The sequence below is a fragment of the Crinia signifera genome, chromosome 1, assembly GCF_055691185.1.
Source record: "Crinia signifera chromosome 1, ASM5569118v1, whole genome shotgun sequence".
Classification (NCBI taxonomy): Eukaryota; Metazoa; Chordata; class Amphibia; order Anura; family Myobatrachidae; genus Crinia; species Crinia signifera.
This window is the reverse complement of record NC_139217.1, coordinates 136,559,537-136,573,725: the sequence shown is the minus strand read 5'-3', so window position 1 is coordinate 136,573,725 and position 14,189 is coordinate 136,559,537. Positions and strand designations below refer to the sequence as shown.

General features: G+C 42.2%; 1 protein-coding gene across 2 annotated transcripts in view; it reads right to left on the bottom strand.

The window, feature by feature from the left end:
* SCLT1 (sodium channel and clathrin linker 1) overlaps nucleotides 1-14,189 on the bottom strand; it is a 165,434-nt gene that overhangs the window by 106,810 nt on the left and 44,435 nt on the right. For both annotated transcript variants that reach the window (XM_083173905.1, XM_083173895.1), the window contains exons 7-12: nucleotides 12,160-12,295; nucleotides 11,454-11,576; nucleotides 9,631-9,696; nucleotides 5,008-5,078; nucleotides 4,231-4,321; nucleotides 1,832-1,923 (exon numbers count right to left, since the gene is read on the bottom strand). In XM_083173905.1, the coding sequence (XP_083030031.1) occupies nucleotides 1,832-1,923; nucleotides 4,231-4,321; nucleotides 5,008-5,078; nucleotides 9,631-9,696; nucleotides 11,454-11,576; nucleotides 12,160-12,295 (579 nt within the window). The remainder of the gene's footprint in view (nucleotides 1-1,831; nucleotides 1,924-4,230; nucleotides 4,322-5,007; nucleotides 5,079-9,630; nucleotides 9,697-11,453; nucleotides 11,577-12,159; nucleotides 12,296-14,189) is intronic.

The window sequence follows — 14,189 nt, the reverse complement described above, 5'->3', positions numbered from 1 at the left end:
AGTGATGCGACACTGATTACCAGTGAGGGGCAGCAGGTGCACAACCTTTGGTGCAACTGGCAGCAACTGACAGGTATATATATATATAAAAAAAAAAAACCTCTGCGCCCCCAAAAAGTTGCTGATCACCTCAGATATAGTGATCAGCACAAAAGGCGGGGGTAGCAGACACAAAATATACACTCTCTATCACTATCTCTCTCTATCTCTCACTATCTCTCACTATCTCTCACTATCTATCACTATCTATCACTATCTATCACTATCTATCACTATCTATCACTATCTATCACTATCTATCACTATCTATCACTATCTATCACACTGCAGCAGCAGCACTGACAGTTATATATATAAAAAAAAAACCTGCACCCCCAAAAAGGGGGGGTAGCAGACACAAATCTCTCTATCTCTCACTATCTATCACTATCTATCACTATCTCTCACTATCTATCACTATGACACTGCAGCAGCAGCAGTGACAGTTATTTATATATAAAAAACCCCTGCACCCCCAAAAAGGGGGGGGGGGTAGCAGACACACAATATAGCTCTCTCTGTCACTATCTCTCTATCTCTCTCTATCTCTCTCTCTCTCTCTCTCTCTCTCTATCTCTCTATCACACTGCAGCAGCAGCAGGAAGTCTCAGGAAGTCAGATCCAGGAAGCGTCCAGCACGCTACAAGCAGTGATCAAGTGATCAGGTAAGGTATTTGCAAGGATCAGGTAAGTATTAGCAAGGATCAGGTCAGTATCACGGCAGATAGGCACGGTGACCGCTCTGCACGCTATTCCAGACCGGAATGGCGTCTGCAGCGCAGTCACCGTTAGTTTAAATGTCGCGCCTTGGCTGTGATTGGTCCGTGGGTCCCACGGACCAATCACAGCCTTGGGGGCAGGTGGGGTGAGGGTGGGGTGAGGTGTCATCGTCACCGATGACCCCCTCATGCCCCCTGACGCCCGGCGGTGATTGACACCTGTGTTACCAAGCGTCTGATTCGCTGGTAACACAGGAAAACGCTGTGAATGGCTGTTCACACTGAACAGCCAATCACAGCGATCGCCGACGGGGGGGCGACATCGCAGCCCCCCCTGGGCATGCAGGGACATGTCTGCTGTCAGGGACAGCAGACATCGTCCCTCTGTCACTGCGTCTCGAGACGCAGTGACAGTTTAAAGTCATGACGTATATATACGTCATGTGTCGGGAAGTACTTCCCGGCCATGACGTATATATACGTCAAATGTCGTGAAGGGGTTAAAGGAAGCAGTGTTTTCTAACAGTCAGTAAAAGAAAGTGGTTGGCCATCTGGCATTCATGCTTTACAGGAATGAATTATGTGGATAGGTGTGCAGATAAGTCAGCTGCCCGGATCAAATGCACCGATCCCTGTAGCAATTATCCGATCAGTGTGACCCTTTGTTACCCCCATACAAATTTAGAAAGAAATCGCTAATTGCAATTAATCTTCTTGTGGTCAGGCATCTAAAATATTAACCTGCGCATAAGATGCGACCTCCTGACCGATCATCGGACAAGCACTTTGAGCTGCTTATCGACTACTGCGCCATACACACCTTTACAGCCGACTGTATAGGAGTGGACACAGCTAAATAAAAGGACAGCACTTTCAGATTTTGAGCTGTATCATATCACATTAGGATGCTGTAATTAAGTGAATAACTTTAGGGCTTAGACGGCATGTCCTGAAAATGTAGCTTTCCATAAAAACCACCTGAAATGATCTACTCATACAGGGCATACTGGTTAATTACAATACAGCTATAGTCTGCATGCACAAGGAAGAAAATTCAGCTTAACAGTCATCACCTGGTTTCTAATTGCGTTACTGCAGCCTGAAGCTGTTGCACGCGTTTGTCTGACGCTCCTTCCTTGCCCCGTGCTGTCAACACCTCTTCTTCCTACAGAGCACAGAGAGTAGCTTCAATATAAACCATTTGCAGCACTAATAAAAGCACCTGGGTCTCTTTCTGCTCGTAATGAGCTGAGAGATTGCAAAGAACATCATTACATATACATTTTCATAGCTCAAAATGTTTACTTATTGATTTTTTTCCACAGTGTCTCAATTAGGGGTTGCAACATAAAGACACAGACAGACAAAGCTGTTCCATTCTTGCTACCCCCTTGTGGGCTATAGCTGGGAGTGAAATATCCACTGGCTTAACAGTGATGAGCTGGGGCACATCAGGATTTCATAGATACAGCAGTTATGTTCTCTGTGTGATGCAACCAAACAAAAAAAGAAAACAATTTTAGAAAGGACAAAAATAGAATATCCAGCTACTGCACCTTCTGTTTCCAACAAATGAAAATTAAGTAATGGAAACACAAACAGCGTTCATCTCAGAAGGAAAATTCTTTTCAGCTTCACAAAACCCCAATCCAGAATAAGTGGATACTTTGTCAGTTTTGCATCTCTCTTGATATGGAACATTCATTGGCACTACATTTACCCATGATTTAAGGGCCACAGGATCACAATACAAAAGGTTTAACTTGTCGTAAAAAACAATAAAGAGGAAAATAAAACCACACCATTATTTCATGAAGGGGTTCTTTGGGCCCCACAATCCTCTGTACTATTTTCAAATGATCCTAACAAAAATGGTGTCACTGGAGGGTAAGGACCACAGCTGGTGACACCAAAATAGTAAAGATGCTCTGCTAAATAGGTGTCGCCAAGTAGCAGGGGTGAGTTTAGGCATCAGGTTGCCCCTAGGCACAACATTATCTGCCCCCCCCTCCCATCACTTTATGTTAGGGCCTTCCAATTGCCAAAGTAACCATAACCTCCCCCCCCCCCCACACACACACACACAATTTACCACTGTCATCTCCCTCACAAGTTAAAACTTTTTTTTTTTAAAGATTAGGTTGTAATGAAAAAATAAAGAAGAATCACCTGGCCTCATCTGGTCATTGGCTAAGCAGCAATCTCATGCAAATCAGCATGCAGTGCAACCCCTCAGCTGGTGTCAATCCTAGGCCCATGGCCCCAGTGGCTTGACAATAGCTCCGCAGACCCCTTGGCTTGGAGGCTCTTAGTAAATTTGGGCGCCGGGGGTCTGCGGGAGCTATGGTCAAGGATGGGCACAGAGTGGGGAGAAGCTAGACGAAAGATTTCACTGTGTGAACAATGTGGATTCAGTGTGGGGAGAGAGACAACAGTGGCTACAGGCTGCGGAGTCTATCACACGGACACCCGCTCCGCTCCCTCTCCCTGAGCCCTGACCTCGCTCCCTGCACTCCCACTGTGTATGTCCCCGAGCCAGGGTATTTTCAACTGCGTTGCTGGCTGCAAACTAATTAGAACTTGCAGTCCGTCAGCCAGTCAGGCAACAGGGGCTTCTGATTGGCTGTCAGACTGCAAGCTCTTCCGATTGGCTTGCGATTCAACACCACATGGCCGGAGCTCCCAGATTGCTGCCGAGCCCGCGAGGGGCGGCGGTACGCGTCCTACGACCTTTTCATACCCCCACTATCCACGTCGGCGTGGAGTTGAGAAGCGTGGCGAGCCCCGCGAGGGGACGCGGATACCTGTGAAGCCCGCGAAGGGACGCGTTTACCTGTGAAGGTATCCGCATGCCACGCTTCGGGCTCGGTGGCTCGCTGCGCTCGCCACACTATTCTATTCTCAACTCCACGCCGACGTAGATAGTGGGGGTATGGAAAGGTCGTAGGACGCGTACCGCTGCGCTCGCCACGCTTCGGGTTCACGTTGATCGTGGGGTGGCGTTAACAATTGTGGGGGCCATTTCACACTTCAGGGTGCCTATTTGGCCTCTGTGGGCCATTTAACATTGTTTCCTATGGAAAAATCGGGTCAATTGAGGCATTGAACAGAAAAATCGGGTCAACTGAGACATTTAACATTGTTCCCTATGGGAAATCGCGTCGGTCGCGTCGCACCCGATTTTTAGTGCATTCAATGCCCGCGATTTTTTTTACCTGCGATGCCCACGATCAAAATCGTGGGCGCCGTGCTAGGTAAAGAGTACCGTTAAAAATGTTTAAATCACCTAGGAGTTCTGCCATACTCCTGATTCTACAGTAGCAGGGAAATCTTTTAGAATTGGTGCACTTATTATCTACTAATTGCCAGTAGCCCTGCTCACTACATTTTATTCCAGCAACCAAATAGAAAAAAAACTTACACAAAGGCACTAAAAGAAAGAGTATAGAACACAAGCAGGAGAATGACTTACCTTTCGCTTTACAAGGCCTTCCAGAGTTTCCATAACTTTGGCCATTTCTTCAACTTTCAAAGATGCTACTTTTAAGTCCACTTTTGCTTGCCTGTAAACGTTTTAGGCTAATATAAACTTTAAACAGAAACACGCTAGAACACCACATTTAAACAGTTTACAGGTAAACCCGTGGAACCAATGGCTACAGTATAAAGGGTCAATTAAGTTGACAAACGACTGACCTGCACAAGGTTGGCATGGACAGAATGTAAATTTAAACAAAAAGGGTCGACATGAGTTTTTGGCATCAAATTGTAGGTTTTAGCACGTGGACTCAAAATTAGTGTACAGCTTCACTCCATGCTTCAGGCAACTTTACTGTTCCCAATCGGAATCCACGTGGAGGGTAAAATATCAGAAAGTTCAAAGAAAGGAAGAAAAACCTAAAAAACCCATGTTGACCTTTTGCTTGTGTCAACCATATGGTCTTGACCAAAAGACTGTTGACCCATCGTACAGACAACTAACCATTTACCACGATTTATCTGTACATCTGGAAAAGGCACCCCTACTGATTGCCAAAACACTTGAACAATCGTGGATAAAAATCTGAGAAATTATACAATCCATTCTATTATCACTGTGATCAATAGTCAATAATATTGTACTATATGAATGCAATTTGTACAATACAGTGCTATGCAAATAAAATACATCCCTCTATATATACACACACACACACACACACACACACACACACACACACACACACACACACACACACACACACGATACCTTAGCTGCTTTTGAAGTTGTTCAACTTCTTTTTGTTGCTCATTCATTGTGTGTAGGAACTGCTGATTGGTCTTGAAAACAAAACATAATGCACCTTCATAAATAAGTAACATAACACTTGGTGAATAAGGCAAATAAACGAAAGACTGCAGAAAATGCACTACACTAAATGAGGTAGAAATTACAATAGGTACACTAAAGTACATTTCTAAATAACCCAGCAAGGTTTAGAGGGAGCTGTGAAGACAAATATTGGAGGTAGGAGCAGACAGGGACTGGAGGTGGGGTGATGAGTTTGTGGGCAAAAAAAATGAAAGTTAAAGTAAAAACTGTCACAGTACACAGTTAATGTACATTGAAAAGCCATCATTTTAAGAGGCTTTTAACACACACACACACACACACACACACTTAATGTGCATGACTCTTATACCCCTTTCACATCGCACCTAATTATCGGGTTCATGTCGGTTCAACCCGGCAATATTGCCGGTTAGCTGAAGTAATCTGAAAAGTCCAAAGTGCAGGGTCGCATCGAGACTGAACCGTTTCAAATTCCTGGTGCTAATCTGCATTTTGCGGTCTGAAAGGGGTATTACCGATTCTCCTTACACATTAACCAGGTATGCCCATAAAATGACTAGGCATTTTCTACATTCAGAAAACATTGCAGCAGCTTGCAAATAAAATTAAATGTGTTAATTTACCAATAAAAAATAAGTATTAACATGGTGGAACTGGATACTATGCATCAGCAACAAGGCCTACAGGAGATGCAGAAAGGGATTTCTAAGTTATCTAATGGTTAAGGCATTGCAGCTCACTGAAGAATACTCTCTTATGCAAGATTCTGAAACCATATGAAAGATTGCCTGATTAACAGCATACCCCTGAGCAAGTGAAGCTTCAGTAGGATATGAAAGCAAGCAATTTTTCTAAACATGTCAGTCATTGTAGATCAAGTTCTTATTTGCTTTGCCAAGTCCCAAAGGTTTGCAACACTTTGCAACCGGATCACACCTTGGTAACCCTACTTGAGCCTAAGTTTGTCTTACTTTGCAACGGACACAGATCTCAAGGGAAGTAAAAAGCTCTTTGCGAGCAAATTGTCATCTCATGCCGTAGATGTCCCCTGCTTCACCTTCACCAATGTGAAAACTGATTAAATCTGGTATAACAACTGTCCAAATATACTGACACCTGTACAACATCAAGCATACTTTGTATCAGTGGAGAGTTGGGGATTACTTCAGTGCTAGAAATCAGCAACTCAGAAAATCCATATGAATTATGGGAGGAAACGAGGCAATTTGTACTGGAGGGTGGGCAGTTTAAGTACACCGTAGCTTGTGTGTATTCCTCCATAAGGAACTATAAATTGTATGAGGACTTTTGCTACAAACAAGACATTCTTTATTACTGAACTATCTTATTTGTTATATTATTCACGTACTTTTTTCATATTAAAAATAAGGGCAAGTGGGAAATACTATCCATATTACACTATAGGTTTTGGGCATTTTTTTTTTTTTTACCATTTTTTTTTTTCAGCGTACAATGAGCAGCCTACCACTGCTATCTCTCTACCTCTCATAAGCCAATCTGTACTCGGCCATTAGGCAGACAGTTATAAAGTCGACCACTATTGGTCGACAGACAGTAGGTCGACACATAAAAAGGGTTCACATGCATTAGGTCGACATGTTAAAAAGCTTGACATGAGTTTTTCATTATTATTTTTAAAATACTTTTTCATACTTTACCATCCCAGTGGACATGGAGGGTAAATATAATAGTCTGCCCGAAGCATGGTGAGAGCACTGAACCATGCAAGGGGATGAGGGTAACTTATACAAAGTGCATGTCGACCTATGCCCACAGACAGCAAAAAAAAACCTCATGTTAACCTTTTTCACTTAGAAATTTTGCTTGTGTCGACCTTTTGACCCTGATGATCTAAAGCTGTATACAAACGGGGGCGATAGGGGCTAAAATTGCTGGAAATATGGTCGCTGGCGACCATATTGCCAGCGATTGGAGTGTGGAGCGCTATGCAAAGCCGTCCTGAAACCCGCTCATCTGCTGGTATAACCAGCAGATGAGAGTCTTTCCCGGCAATGTTGCGGGAGTGCGCAGCAGCGCTCACCGCTCATCGCTGGGCCATACACACTGGGTGTCTTTGAGCGGAAAGCCGCTCAAACCTGCTGTTTTGAGCGACTTTCAGCTCAAAGTCGCCCAGTGTGTATGGGCCTTATGATTGATACAGTTCACTTGACTCATGAGTCAGAACAGTACCTCTAGCTACCATGTGTGGCACTGCTGTAGTCAGGCAAATGCATTGTACGAAGCAGAACTATGCTGCCATGCTTCCTTCCCCCATTATATTAGGTCACAAGCTACACTGCCAATAAAAACACAGTGCTGGGTGCTGCATGTTATATACTGTAGCTCTGTTTACTCCACAAGACATAGATGGATATGTGTGAACCTAGGGGAAATTTACTAAAATGGGAGATTTTTTTCACATGGGATGTTTCTATGGGCAACCAATCCGAATCTACTTATTCATTTTTCACTTTCTAGAAAATAATAGATAGTACCTGATTGGTAGCAACATCCCATGTGAAATAAAACTCCCATCTTAGTACATTTTCCCCATAAAGTGGTGCAATTGCCCCTAGCAGCCAATCCGCCTCTGTCAACTGTGCAGGATAAATGACAGAGATAAAGCAGAGAGTTTGAAAAGTAACCTGTCAGCTTCTTTCTGTTAGATTGGGGCAAAGGGACTAGATTTCTAGTTCAGTCGTTCACTGATCCACACAGCCCTAATGAGTCAGTCAGTACAGTTCCTCTAAGCTACCATGTGTGGCACTGCTGTGCTCAGGCAAATGCATTGTATGAAAACAGGACATATCATAACAATAGGCCTCCAAGATGAACTGAAGAATTACCATTCACCTTTTAGTGAGCAACCGCTCACTCGCTCTTCTGCACGGATCACTAGCTCCCATTCACTGTTACAGGACTTTCATTGGGCTGCTCTCAACCTATGGAATCCCCTTCCACGCACAATAACACTCTCCACTAGTGTCCAAACTGTCAAGCATTCCCTGAAAACTCACCTCTTAAGGCAAGCCTATTAAATTTAAGTTCCACATGCATAATCCTCTGAGGCACCTATGTACTATATAGCTTCCCTTCTGGACTTGTAACTTGGTGGGACTGCTATGCTATTACTGATGCTTGTCTTCGTGTTTCCCTCCTATAGCCCTTTAGATTGTAAGCTTGCAGCAGGGCCCTCTAACCTCCAAGTCTTTCTGTTGCTACCCAGTTTGTTTTATCACTGTCTACAATTGTAAAGCGCAATGGAATCTGCTGCGCTATATAAGAAACTGTAAAGAAATAAAATATTTTGCAATGGATACACACACGATAAAATGTTCAAGTCTTAGAACTCTGCATTCCCAGCATCTCTCTCTATGGATTTGCAACATAACCAAAATGTCGTTTTTTCGTACAATAATGTTAAAGTAGTTTTCCACTTTGGGGGAACACTATAGTTTAGCTCTTAAGCCCTTTCATTAAAGGCCTCATTGTTATAGTGGTCAGTTGTATTGTACCACACTGATTCACAGTAGGCACATAACTCAGCTTTTGGTTCTGGAGGAAAGACAGGAGAGTTATTTTAATGGCCAAGGACAGTGATAAAGAAGTAAATGTGACAAGTAATTGGACTGCTGCATTCAGTCACCTAATAAGATGGCACATATCTCCTCTCTTAGCAATTACACCTGGACAGACCTAGCCTTTCTCAAATGAAAGCGGCATCCTCTTCTTTTCTAGCTGCAGTGCCCAGAGTTCTAATATTCCTAATAAATGGAAAACTTAAAAAAGTTTTTCATTATCGATTTTTATTATGGACGTTTTGGCTTATATGTAGCCTATGGGACATTTTTCACCTCCATTTCAGAAGAATATTTAAAGGATTACAGTCTTTCTGTATAATTGGCTCTATTAGAAGCATTTATTCATAAAACAGATCTTCAACTTTGGACAAATTACCTCCGCTGCCTACCACCAGATAAGTATTTAAAGGTCAAAGGGCAGCCAAAGCTGTTCTTTCAAGGTGTGTAGAAATGTGCTGCATTTATTATGAAAGTCAAATCATTTCTTTGATCATAAAATACCTTGAATGAGTCCTTTTTCAATAAATGGGAAACCTTTGCTCATTAAAGCTGCTGGCCAGGTGACAGAAATCTGTATGTGTATCTGCTATTGTCACAATCTCAGAGGAGAAAGATGAACAACAAATTTGTTTTTTTTTGTGTGCCCAAACAGCTATTTTGATAGCCGGCTAAAAGCAGCTTGCTACACTTCCCTTACACTCTATTATTTATTACTCTTTTATATATACACTAAAATTAAAACGGACGTGTGACTGGAAAGCAGCATTAAGTTGATCTTAAAAAAAGAATAAAAAAAAGGTTGTAATGGACCCTTAAATTTGTGCTGTTCATACATCAATAAACTCTCTGAAAACATTTAGCACAGCACATTCCGCCGTCCTCTCTATATCACACATCCCAGTCATTACAGTTTTTATGGTGCTGTAATTTTGCTTACCAGTTCCACTTTTTCATGAGCTCCATGAAGTTGTTTAGTTAGCTGCTGAAGATTTGCTATGTGTTCCTAAAAAAATAAGTGTTGAAATATATGTGGTCATGATGTTGCTTTCATAGCTGCTAGATAAAGCAGAGGCTGTTTTTAGGATCAATGAATAGAACAGAAAAAGGAAACGGTATAAACAGATCACTGGGGTCCAAGGAATCTATCGAAGGAGGTTCATAGTTTTGTTGGTAAACTAACATTTCACAGCAATAAGAGATGTAGGACTCCTACACCATACCAGCATTTACACAATTACTGCACAGGCACCAGTCACGCTCCTTCTGATGCATTACAATGTCATTCGCTGAAAGGATTTGCATGCAGATTGATTGATTAATATGTTAGGGACCGTTATTCTTTGGTCCGGGATAGATGCTTATTGGATCAGTGAATGGTAAAAGCTCATGGGTAATTACAGTGGGCTTAATTATTCCTCGCAGCTATTCAATTAGACCCACACCCAGAATGCAGAATTCTGTTCAAGCCTGAGGAAGTTCAAACAAAAATCTGAGTTAACTGCCCTGATGCAGGAATTTATCCCAGATTATATGGGTTAGCGTGCGGTATAGGGTACTTTACCATTTAAGGAAAAGGGGCACAAATTAAGAATCCCAAGACTACCACCTTGTGATAAATTACCATGGCTAACTGAATATAGCCCATAGACAGTAATACAAACGTTCTAAACAACTTTGGTGACCAAAATGATGAAATTTATAACCTACTTTTTAAGCAACCTTTGAAATTAGAGATGGTAGTATTAGACTGTTTGTGTTCCATATCTGCCACTATATAAAACTTGCGATACTAAAACTTAACAGTGTTTGGGAATTATTTTAAGGACATAAAGTACTATCCTATTAGCCCCAATGTATTTTTGTGCAATAAAAACATCTGGATATCGCAATTAATGATTGATGGTCATTGTCACTTTATCCAATTAATGAATTTTATGAGCTGAAAATAGACCCGCTATTGGCGGAAAACACATGGCTTCAGGGCTAAGTGCCTGATACCATGTGATTTCTTCTGTCGAGCGGCTGCTTATCGAGCATTATGTCAAAGCATAATACCCGATAACAGCGAGTATCAGGGCTAAGGGACGCCAGCATCAGAACTAAAGGACAGCCCCTGCCGAACCTATAAACAGCGGTGAAGTGCCACTACTAATAGATTAGCATCCACAGTTAACCAGTGTTCCAAGTAAATGAAACATCGAGTTCTGTTTTCCTCCCTGTATCACCTATCTCCAATTGCAGTGTTTGCAGGCCTGTTATGTCCTACAGAAATTAAACCTCCCTTGTTGATATCTTTTACATTACTCAATCAATTAAAAAGAATAAGGCTACTTCCGCTGGTCTTTCTCTGTCTAAAAACAGGACTCTGGGCTTCTTTTGTTAGCCCTGGCTATTGCTAGCTTTTTGGAAAGATAACACAATTAAAAGGGAAAAGTACTACTTTTAATTAATGCTTCTATGTGACAGTTTGCTACACATAATCTAACATGAAGATCACTCTTCAAGTGTTACATTGATCATTTATAGCAAATACAGTGTTGGGTGTTATCCTCTACCCTGTGGGTTCATGCTAGTTTTACAGCATTCTTTATCAACAACAACAACAACATTAGTCATCTTTCACTATGGATTTCAGTGTGCGGCAGCTTTACCTATAGTCAAGAGTGTTCTCTAAAATTCTGTGATGCCTGACAAATCCCACTACACTGGTAACATGATAAAACACAGCCTAAAGAGCTGTGCGGGTGGCTGCAAGACTACCTTTTGTTTCTGTCTCTCTGCCACATGTATGTGTGCATTAGTCATATGTTCCTGGTACAGCTGCTGCAGGCGATCCAATTCCTGTGCAACAGTCTGTGACAGCTCTACAGCATGATCCTTCTCCTACAAAATAGAAGACAAGCAATTGCTTACAGACAATAAGATCCTCAACAGATCTCGAATGCACAAAATAAATCTAATCCAAGGTCTTTTCTGTAGCATTTACAAGTACTCTTAATATAGGAATCTCACAAAATAGAAAATAATATTATATGGGAAAGCTAAAAAGGTATCATGATGGTTGAAAACGCAAACACATTACAGTCAAGCAGGGGGCGCTGTTGTTTCAACTATTCTCAATGTACTCATTGTCAGAGGCTAAAGCACAGAGAAGTATATTGCTGTACCTTGTGTATCCACATAGAATTTCTATTCTCACACCATATATGAGAGCTAATTTAATAGGTCACAGATGTTCCATGAGTTAGTGTACATCTGTGTAGTTTAAGAAAGCTGTGCCAGCAGACCTAAAATAGCTCTTACCAAAGTCCTAAAAAGGGTTTATTTCTTAGACTTTATTATTTTATTTTTACCTTATCCTGGCTATGCTGTGAGAAGAGGGAAATCACATAGGTGGGACAGCAATAACATTGTTAAACAACTTGATAGGCAAAGATTCGGGAATAATGTGAGATTCCAAGCTTACTTGATTTGCGAGTTGCAATTGTTCATGTAGGTTTTTAATCAGTTCATGTTCTGTCAGTACATCACTGGCCAGTGCAGCATCAGTAGGGAGAGATTCTAGCTGCCTCTCAAGAGACTCCTTTAATTGTTCATGGAGCCTATGAGAAATAAAAGCAATCTCTTGAGCATGGTATTTTATTTTATATAAAGTAGCACCACCTCCATCTCCCTTATCTGTCACTTTACATGTGGCGTTTTGTAGCTGCCTGTGCAAGCAAAGCTCTAATTAACTTTCCACAGTTACAGGATTTGCAGGGGAATAACATGGTGACATTAATCACATTATCAGCTTTATCCACTGTTACAGTACAGTATGCACGACGTGTATGATGGCTTCATTAGTGGAAGACTCAGGAAAAAAGAATCATTCTTAAATGTTACCAGGGAAAGCTTCACCTTTTATACAGACGTGCCCTCATACACCTAGGGAGGGAAATAGCAGCGGGCCCCTATTCAATGCGGTCTTCCACAACAGCATTGAACAGGGATCTTGGCAGAACGGGTCTGACTTTACAAGCAACTAAAAGATTTACAGCCATATCTCAAGGCCACGCCCCCTTTTCTGCACTCGGCAGGCGAGACGAATCCAGCCTGCCGAGCTGACGTCGAGCTGGCTGAGAACGGGACCGGGTCACGGCCGTTGGGCCAGCCAGACAGTCGTGACACCGGTTTCAATATCCCCCCCTAGCGTCTATACAGTACGTCATAACGCACAAGATGGGTGTGGTATAGGGGTCCGACAGTCGGGATCCCGACAGTCATTATCCCGACGTCGGGATCATGACTGGCCGGACCCAGACAGCATGGTGAGCACAACTAAGCCTTTGCGGGCTTGCACGGAGCTACCTAATCTATTCTCCCTCTATGGGGGGTCGTGGACCCCCATGAGGGAAAATAGCAGACAGCCGGCGGAAACCCGGATGTAGGTATTTTGACAGTCGGGATCCCGACGTCGGGTGAATGCCTGTCGGGATCCTGTCCGGCACCCGCACAAGATGCCTGGTGTGACGTAGCAGCTCCCAGAGGTGAAGCATCAGGATGTTGCTATAAATTTTCGCCTCTTATTCGCATTGCAGATGGATTTGAAACGCCACTCAATGATGCTTATTTACTAAGATGGGATGTTGCTATGGGCAACAAATCAGACTCTATTATCTTTTAGAAGGAGTTAATAAATAAGTCGATTCTGATTGGCTGTCCATAGCAACATCCCATCTTTTTTTTTTATATAGATATACTTTTTATTATTTAAAAAAAAACAAATACATCTCATCTTTAATAGAACTCCCATGTTAGTAAATAATCCCCAATGTTTATTATAGACACAGATAAAGCACGGAACTTGGCATGAAAAAAAGCTGCTGCAATGTAGCACTTCCTGAACAGATTCAGACTGATTTGCACACAGATATAGAAGATTCACACATAATAGAACCAGGAAAGCAGGTTTGTCACTTCGAGTTGTTTTATTTATGCAAATAAGACGCATGGAGAGGCCATGTTGCCCGCAACCTAAAGCACTGAGAGGGGTTGTTTGGCGCAACAAAAGACCCAGTGTATGAGGAGCCGCCATCTGAATTGTAGTTGTAAAATGTTTATCTCATACACTAGGGCGATTATGCATACAATCATTAGATTTCGACCGCATTATTTTATGCACATCGAATGTGTCCGCCAATGCGATGCACGGCCACACTGGTCGAATCTCACATCTCAAGATGCATAATATTTATCGCATTGTGTGTGCGATTGCATGTGGTTTTTAAACACATATGATTTATTGCAATGCAATGTGTGATCTGTCAGAATATATACCCCCCAGATATCTGAGCCTTCATTACATCACCCCATTTCAGGTTACGAGGTATGCTATTTACGCATGATTGTATGCACATCAAATAAGGGAAAAAACACCTCAGTTGCGATGTATCGCACAGGGAGATTCAAGGGAAATTGAAGCGCGATATTGAATGGCACTTAATTGGCCTACTG